The sequence below is a fragment of the Mustelus asterias genome, unplaced genomic scaffold (assembly GCF_964213995.1).
Source record: "Mustelus asterias unplaced genomic scaffold, sMusAst1.hap1.1 HAP1_SCAFFOLD_416, whole genome shotgun sequence".
NCBI classification, from domain to species: domain Eukaryota; kingdom Metazoa; phylum Chordata; class Chondrichthyes; order Carcharhiniformes; family Triakidae; genus Mustelus; species Mustelus asterias.
Genome location: NW_027590371.1, coordinates 266017 through 274432, shown reverse-complemented (window position 1 = coordinate 274432; position 8416 = coordinate 266017). Strand labels below are relative to the sequence as shown.

General features: G+C 51.9%; 1 protein-coding gene across 1 annotated transcript in view; it reads right to left on the bottom strand.

Annotated features, from left to right (window-relative positions):
* Positions 1–8416, bottom strand: part of LOC144486623 (von Willebrand factor A domain-containing protein 7-like) — a 95499-nt gene that overhangs the window by 72048 nt on the left and 15035 nt on the right. Inside the window, exon 6 of the mRNA XM_078204669.1 lies at positions 3485–3680. Coding sequence (XP_078060795.1) covers positions 3485–3680 — 196 coding nt within the window. The remainder of the gene's footprint in view (positions 1–3484; positions 3681–8416) is intronic.

Genomic DNA, 8416 nt, shown 5'->3' with positions numbered 1-8416 from the left:
TCCTGTGTCACTCTGAGTCACTCTGCGTCACTCTGCGTCACTCTGCGTCACTCTGCGTCACTCTGTTTCACTCTGTTTCACTCTGAGTCACTCCGGTTCACCTGACGTCACTCTGTGTCACTCTGTGTCACTCTGCGTCACTCTGTTTCACTCTGCGTCACTCTGCGTCACTCGCGTCACTCTGTGTCACTCTGTGTCACTCTGTGTCACTCTGTTTCACTCTGCGTCACTCTGTTCACTCTGCGTCACTCTGCGTCACTCTGTGTCACTCTGTGTCACTCTGCGTCACTCTGTTTCACTCTGCGTCACTCTGCGTCACTCTGTGTCACTCTGTGTCACTCTGTGTCACTCTGTTTCCACTCTGCGTCACTCTGTTTCACTCTGCGTCACTCTGTGTCACTCTGCGTCACTCTGCGTCACTCTGTGTCACTCTGTGTCACTCTGTTCACTCTGTTTCACTCTGGTCACTCTGTGTCACTCTGTGTCACTCTGTGTCACTCTGTGTCACTCTGTGTCACTCTGAGTCACTCTGTTTCACTCTGTGTCACTCTGTTTCACTCTGTTTCACTCTGAGTCACTCTGTGTCACTCTGTGTCACTCTGCGTCACTCTGTGTCACTCTGTTTCACTCTGTGTCACTCTGCGTCACTCTGTTTCACTCTGTTTCACTCTGTGTCACTCTGTGTCACTCTGTTTCACTCTGCGTCACTCTGTTTCACTCTGCGTCACTCTGCGTCACTCTACGTCACTCTGTGTCACTCTGTGTCACTCTGCGTCACTCTGTTTCACTCTGCGTCACTCTGCGTCACTCTGCGTCACTCTGTGTCACTCTGTGTCACTCTGTTTCACTCTGCGTCACTCTGTTTCATGCTGTGGCACTCTGCGTCACTCTGCGTCACTCTGTGTCACTCTGCGTCACTCTGTGTCACTCTGTTTCACTCTGTTTCACTCTGCGTCACTCTGTTTCACTCTGCGTCACTCTGTGTCACTCTGCGTCACTCTGCGTCACTCTGTGTCACTCTGTGTCACTCTGTTTCACTCTGTTTCACTCTGTGTCACTCTGTTTCACTCTGTGTCACTCTGTTCTCTCTGCGCACTCTGTGTCACTCTGTGTCACTCTGAGTCACTCTGTGTCACTCTGTGTCACTCTGTTTCACTCTGCGTCACTCGTTTCACTCTGTGTCACTCTGTGTCACTCTGTGTCACTCTGCGTCACTCTGTGTCACTCTGTGTCACTCTGTTTCACTCTGTTTCACTCTGTGTCACTCTGTTTCACTCTGTGTCACTCTGTTTCACTCTGTGTCACTCTGTGTCACTCTGTGTCACTCTGAGTCACTCTGCGTCACTCTGTTTCACTCTGTGTCCTTGTCTCTCTGCGTCACTCTGTTTCACTCTGTGTCACTCTGTGTCACTCTGTGTCACTCTGTGTCACTCTGTGTCACTCTGTTTCACTCTGTGTCACTCTGTTTCACTCTGAGTCACTCTGCGTCACTCTGTGTCACTCTGTGTCACTCTGTGTCACTCTGTGTCACTCTGCTGTCACTCTGCGTCACTCTGTCTTCACTCTGCGTCACTCTGTGTCACTCTGCGTCACTCTGCGTCACTCTGTTTCACTCTGTGTCACTCTGTGTCACTCTGTGTCACTCTGTGCCCTCTGCGTCACTCTGTGTCACTCTGTGTCACTCTGTTTCACTCTGCGTCACTCTGCGTCACTCTGTTTCACTCTGTGTCACTCTGTGTCACTCTGTTTCACTCTGCGTCACTCTGCGTCACTCTGTGTCACTCTGTTTCACTCTGCGTCACTCTGAGTCACTCTGTTTCACTCTGTGTCACTCTGCGTCACTCTGTGTCACTCTGAGTCACTCTGCGTCACTCTGAGTCACTCTGTTTCACTCTGTTTCACTCTGCGTCACTCTGTGTCACTCTGTTTCACTCTGTGTCACTCTGTGTCACTCTGTTTCACTCTGCGTCACTCTGCGTCACTCTGTTCACTCTGTTTCACTCTGCGTCACTCTGCGTCACTCTGCGTTCACTCTGCGTCACTCTGTGTCACTCTGTTTCACTCTGTTTCACTCTGCGTCACTCTGTTTCACTCTGTCTCACTCTGCGTCACTCTGTGTCACTCTGCGTCACTCTGCGTCACTCTGCGTCACTCTGTTTCACTCTGCGTCACTCTGTTTCACTCTGTTTCACTCTGCGTCACTCTGTGTCACTCTGAGTCACTCTGCGTCACTCTGTGTCACTCTGCGTCACTCTGTTTCACTCTGTTTCACTCTGCGTCACTCTGTGTCACTCTGAGTCACTCTGCGTCACTCTGTTTCACTCTGCGTCACTCTGTTTCACTCTGTTTCACTCTGCGTCACTCTGTGTCACTCTGTTTCACTCTGCGTCACTCTGCGTCACTCTGCTTCACTCTGTTTCACTCTGCGTCACTCTGCGTCACTCTGCGTCACTCTGCGTCACTCTGTGTCACTCTGTTTCACTCTGTTTCACTCTGCGTCACTCTGCGTCACTCTGCGTCACTCTGCGTCACTCTGTTTCACTCTGTTTCACTCTGCGTCACTCTGCGTCACTCTGCGTCACTCTGTGTCACTCTGTGTCACTCTGTTTCACTCTGTTTCACCTCTGCGTCACTCTGCGTCACTCTGCGTCACTCTGCGTCACTCTGTTTCACTCTGTTTCACTCTGCGTCACTCTGCGTCACTCTGTTTCACTCTGCGTCACTCTGTTTCACTCTGTTTCACTCTGCGTCACTCTGTGTCACTCTGAGTCACTCTGCGTCACTCTGTTTCACTCTGCGTCACTCTGTTTCACTCTGTTTCACTCTGCGTCACTCTGTGTCACTCTGTTTCACTCTGCGTCACTCTGCGTCACTCTGCGTCACTCTGCTTCACTCTGTTCACTCTGCGTCACTCTGCGTCACTCTGCGTCACTCTGCGTCACTCTGTGTCACTCTGTTTCACTCTGTTTCACTCTGCGTCACTCTGTGTCACTCTGTTTCACTCCGCGTCACTCTGTGTCACTCTGTGTCACTCTGCGTCACTCTGCGTCACTCTGTTTCACTCTGTTTCACTCTGCGTCACTCTGTTTCACTCTGTTTCACTCTGCGTCACTCTGTGTCACTCTGTTTCACTCCGCGTCACTCTGTGTCACTCTGTTTCACTCTGTTTCACTCTGTGTCACTCTGTCTCACTCTGTGTCACTCTGCGTCACTCTGTTTCACTCTGTGTCACTCTGTGTCGCTCTGTGTCACTCTGTGTCACTCTGAGTCACTCTGTGTCACTCTGTCTCACTCTGTGTCACTCTGCGTCACTCTGTTTCACTCTGTGTCACTCTGTGTCGCTCTGCGTCACTCTGTGTCACTCTGTGTCGCTCTGTGTCGCTCTGTGTCGCTCTGTGTCACTCTGTGTCGCTCTGCATCACTCTGTGTCGCTCTGTGTCACTCTGTGTCGCTCTGTGTCACCCGATATTGCTCTGTGCTACACTCCATCAATCTCTGACGGATTCTCACCTGGGTCATTGAAAGGGACCAGGACGTAGAAGGAAGGTTGCTGAGGAGTTCCCAGAGTGTTGTCGATGATAGAAATGGTTTTTTGTTTCACAGCTGCGATATCGTCACTCATACTTCCCGTGGTATCGATCACAAAGATCAGAGCAGAGGGGCTGTCAACATTCAAAAACCTGCAGAACAACACAGGCAGAACTCAGGAATCTCCCCTACACTGTCCCCATCAAACACTCCCAGGACAGGTACAGCAGGGGTTAGATACAGAGTAAAGCTCCCTCTACACTGTCCCCATCAAACACTCCCAGGACAGGTACAGCACGGGGTTAGATACAGAGTAAAGCTCCCTCTACACTGTCCCCCATCAAACACTCCCAGGACAGGTACAGCACGGGGTTAGATACAGAGTAAAGCTCCCTCTACACTGTCCCCCATCAAACACTCCCAGGACAGGTACAGCACGGGGTTAGATACAGAGTAAAGCTCCCTCTACACTGTCCCCATCAAACACTCTCAGGACAGGAACAGCACAGGGTTAGATACAGAGTAAAGCTCCCTCTACACTGTCCCCATCAAACACTCCCAGGACAGGTACAGCACGGGGTTAGATACAGAGTAAAGCTCCCTCTACACTGTCCCCATCAAACACTCCCAGGACAGGTACAGCACGGGGTTAGATACAGAGTAAAGCTCCCTCTAAACTGTCCCCATCAAACACTCCCAGGACAGGTACAGCACGGGGTTAGATGCAGAGTAAAGCTCCCTCTACACTGTCCCCATCAAACACTCCCAGGACAGGGACAGCACGGGGTTAGATACAGAGTAAAGCTCCCTCTACACTGTCCCCATCAAACACTCCCAGGACAGATACAGCACGGGGTTAGATACAGAGTAAAGCTCCCTCTACCCTGTCCCCATCAAACACTCCCAGGACAGGTACAGCACGGGGTTAGATACAGAGTAAAGCTCCCTCTACACTGTCCCCCATCAAACTCTCCCAGGACAGGTACAGCACGGGGGTTAGATACAGAGTAAAGCGCCCTCTACACTGTCCCCATCAAACACTCCCAGGGCAGGTACAGCACGGGGTTAGATACAGAGTAAAGCTCCCTCTACACTGTTCCCATCAAACACTCCCAGGACAGGTACAGCACGGGGTTAGATACAGAGTAAAGCTCCCTCTACACTGTCCCCCATCAAACTCTCCCAGGACAGGTACAGCACGGGGTTAGATACAGAGTAAAGCTCCCTCTACGCTCTCCCCATCAAACACTCCCAGGACAGGTACAGCACGGGGTTAGATACAGAGTAAAGCTCCCTCTACACTGTCCCCCATCAAACACTCCCAGGAGAGGTACAGCACGGGGTTAGATACAGAGTAAAGCTCCCTCTACACTGTCCCCCATCAAACACTCCCAGGACAGGTACAGCACGGGGTTAGATACAGAGTAAAGCTCCCTCTACACTGTCCCCCATCAAACACTCCCAGGACAGGTACAGCACGGGGTTAGATACAGAGTAAAGCTCCCTCTACACTGTCCCCCATCAAACACTCCCAGGACAGGTACAGCACGGAGTTAGATAAAGAGTAAAGCTCCCTCTACACTGCCCCCATCAACCACTCCCAGGACAGGTACAGCACGGGGTTAGATACAGAGTAAAGCTCCCTCTACACTGTCCCCCATCAAACACTCCCAGGACAGGTACAGCACGGGGTTAGATACAGAGTAAAGCTCCCTCTACACTGTCCCCCCATCAAACACTCCCAGGACAGGTACAGCACGGGGTTAGATACAGAGTAAAGCACCCCCTACACTGTCCCCCATCAAACACTCCCAGGACAGGTACAGCACGGGGTTAGATACAGAGTAAAGCTCCCTCTACACTGTCCCCATCAAACACTCCCAGGACAGGTACAGCACGGGGTTAGATACAGAGTAAAGATCCCTCTACACTGTCCCCATCCAACACTCCCAGGACGGGTACAGCACAGGGTTAGATACAGAGTAAAGCTCCCTCTACACTGTCCCCATCAAACACTCCCAGGACAGGTACAGCATGGGGTTAGATACAGAGTAAAGCTCCCTCTGCACTGTCCCCATCAAACACTCCCAGGACAGGTACAGCACGGGGTTAAATACAGAGTAAAGCTCCCTCTACGCTGTCCCCATCAAACACTCCCAGGACAGGTACAGCACGGGGTTAGATACAGAGTAAAGCTCCCTCCACACTGTCCCCATCAAACACTCCCAGGACAGGGACAGCACGGGGTTAGATACAGAGTAACGCTCCCTCTACACTGTCCCCATCAAACACTCCCAGGACAGATACGGCACGGGGTTAGATACAGAGTAAAGCTCCCTCCACACTGTCCCCATCAAACACTCCCAGGACAGGTACAGCACGGGGTTAGATACAGAGTAAAGCTCCCTCTACACTGTCCCCCATCAAACACTCCCAGGACAGGTACAGCACGGGGTTAGATACAGAGTAAAGCTCCCTCTACACTGTCCCCATCAAACACTCCCAGGACAGGGACAGCACGGGGTTAGATACAGAGTAAAGCTCCCTCTACACTGTCCCCATCAAACACTCCCAGGACAGGTACAGCACGGGGTTAGATACAGAGTAAAGCTCCCTCTACACTGTCCCCATCAAACACTCCCAGGACAGGTACAGCACGGGGTTAGATACAGAGTAAAGCTCCCTCTACACTGTCCCCATCAAACACTCCCAGGACAGGTACAGCACGGGGTTAGATACAGAGTAAAGCTCCCTCTACACTGTCCCCATCAAACACTCCCAGGACAGATACGGCACGGGGTTAGATACAGAGTAAAGCTCCCTCTGCACTGTCCCCCATCAAACACTCCCAGGACAGGTACAGCACGGGGTTAGATACAGAGTAAAGCTCCCTCTACACTGTCCCCCATCAAACATTCCCAGGACAGGTACGGCACGGGGTTAGATACAGAGTAAAGCTCCCTCTCCACTGTCCCCCATCAAACACTCCCAGGACAGGTACAGCACGGGGTTAGATACAGAGTAAAGCTCCCTCTACACTGTCCCCATCAGACACTCCCAGGACAGGTACGGCACGGGGTTAGATACAGAGTAAAGCTCCCTCTACACTGTCCCCATCAAACACTCCCAGGACAGGTACAGCACGGGGTTAGATACAGAGTAAAGCTCCCTCTACACTGTCCCCATCAAACACTCCCAGGACAGGTACAGCACGGGGTTAGATACAGAGTAAAGCTCCCTCTACACTGTCCCCATCAAACACTCCCAGGACAGGTACAGCATGGGGTTAGATACAGAGTAAAGCTCCCTCTACACTGTCCCCATCAAACACTCCCAGGACAGGTACAGCACGGGGTTAGATACAGAGTAAAGCTCCCTCTACACTGTCCCCATCAAACACTCCCAGGACAGGTACAGCACGGGGTTAGATACAGAGTAAAGCTCCCTCTACACTGTCCCCATCAAACACTCCCAGGACAGGTACAGCACGGGGTTAGATACAGAGTAAAGCTCCCTCTACACTCTCCCCCATCAAACACTCCCAGGACAGGTACAGCACGGGGTTAGATACAGAGTAAAGCTCCCTCTACACTGACCCCCAAACACTCCCAGGACAGGTACAGCATGGGGTTAGATACAGAGTAAAGCTCCCTCTACACTGTCCCCATCAAACACTCCCAGGACAGGTACAGCACGGGGTTAGATACAGAGTAAAGCTCCCTCTACACTGTCCCCATCAAACACTCCCAGGACAGGTACAGCACGGGGTTAGATACAGAGTAAAGCTCCCTCTACACTGTCCCCATCAAACACTCCCAGGACAGGTACAGCACGGGGTTAGATACAGAGTAAAGCTCCCTCTACACTGTCCCCATCAAACACTCCCGGGACAGGTACAGCACGGGGTTAGATACAGAGTAAAGCTCCCTCTACACTGTCCCCCATCAAACACTCCCAGGACAGGTACAGCACGGGGTTAGATACAGAGTAAAGCTCCCTCTACACTGTCCCCATCAAACACTCCCAGGACAGGTACAGCACGGGGTTAGATACAGAGTAAAGCTCCCTCTACACTGTCCCCATCAAACACTCCCAGGACAGGTACAGCACGGGGTTAGATACAGAGTAAAGCTCCCTCTACACTGTCCCCATCAAACACTCCCAGGACAGGTACAGCACGGGGTTAGATACAGAGTAAAGCTCCGTCTACACATGTCCCCATCAAACACTCCCAGGACAGGTACAGCACGGGGTTAGATACAGAGTAAAGCTCCCTCTACACTGTCCCCATCAAACACTCCCAGGACAGGTACAGCATGGGGTTAGATACAGAGTAAAGCTCCCTCTACACTGTCCCCATCAAACACTCCCAGGACAGGTACAGCACGGGGTTAGATACAGAGTAAAGCTCCCTCTGCACTGTCCCCATCAAACACTCCCAGGACAGGGACAGCACGGGGCTAGATACAGAGTAAAGCTCCCTCTACACTGTCCCCCATCAAACACTCCCAGGACAGGTACAGCACGGGGTTAGATACAGAGTAAAGCTCCCTCTACACTGTCCCCATCAAACACTCCCAGGACAGGGACAGCACGGGGTTAGATACAGAGTAAAGCTCCCTCTACACTGTCCCCATCAAACACTCCCAGGACAGGTACAGCACGGGGTTAGATACAGAGTAAAGCTCCCTCTACACTGTCCCCATCAAACACTCCCAGGACAGGTACAGCACGGGGTTAGATACAGAGTAAAGCTCCCTCTACACTGTCCCCATCAAACACTCCCAGGACAGGTACAGCACGGGGTTAGATACAGAGTAAAGCTCCCTCTACACTGTCCCCATCAAACACTCCCAGGACAGATACGGCACGGGGTTAGATACAGAGT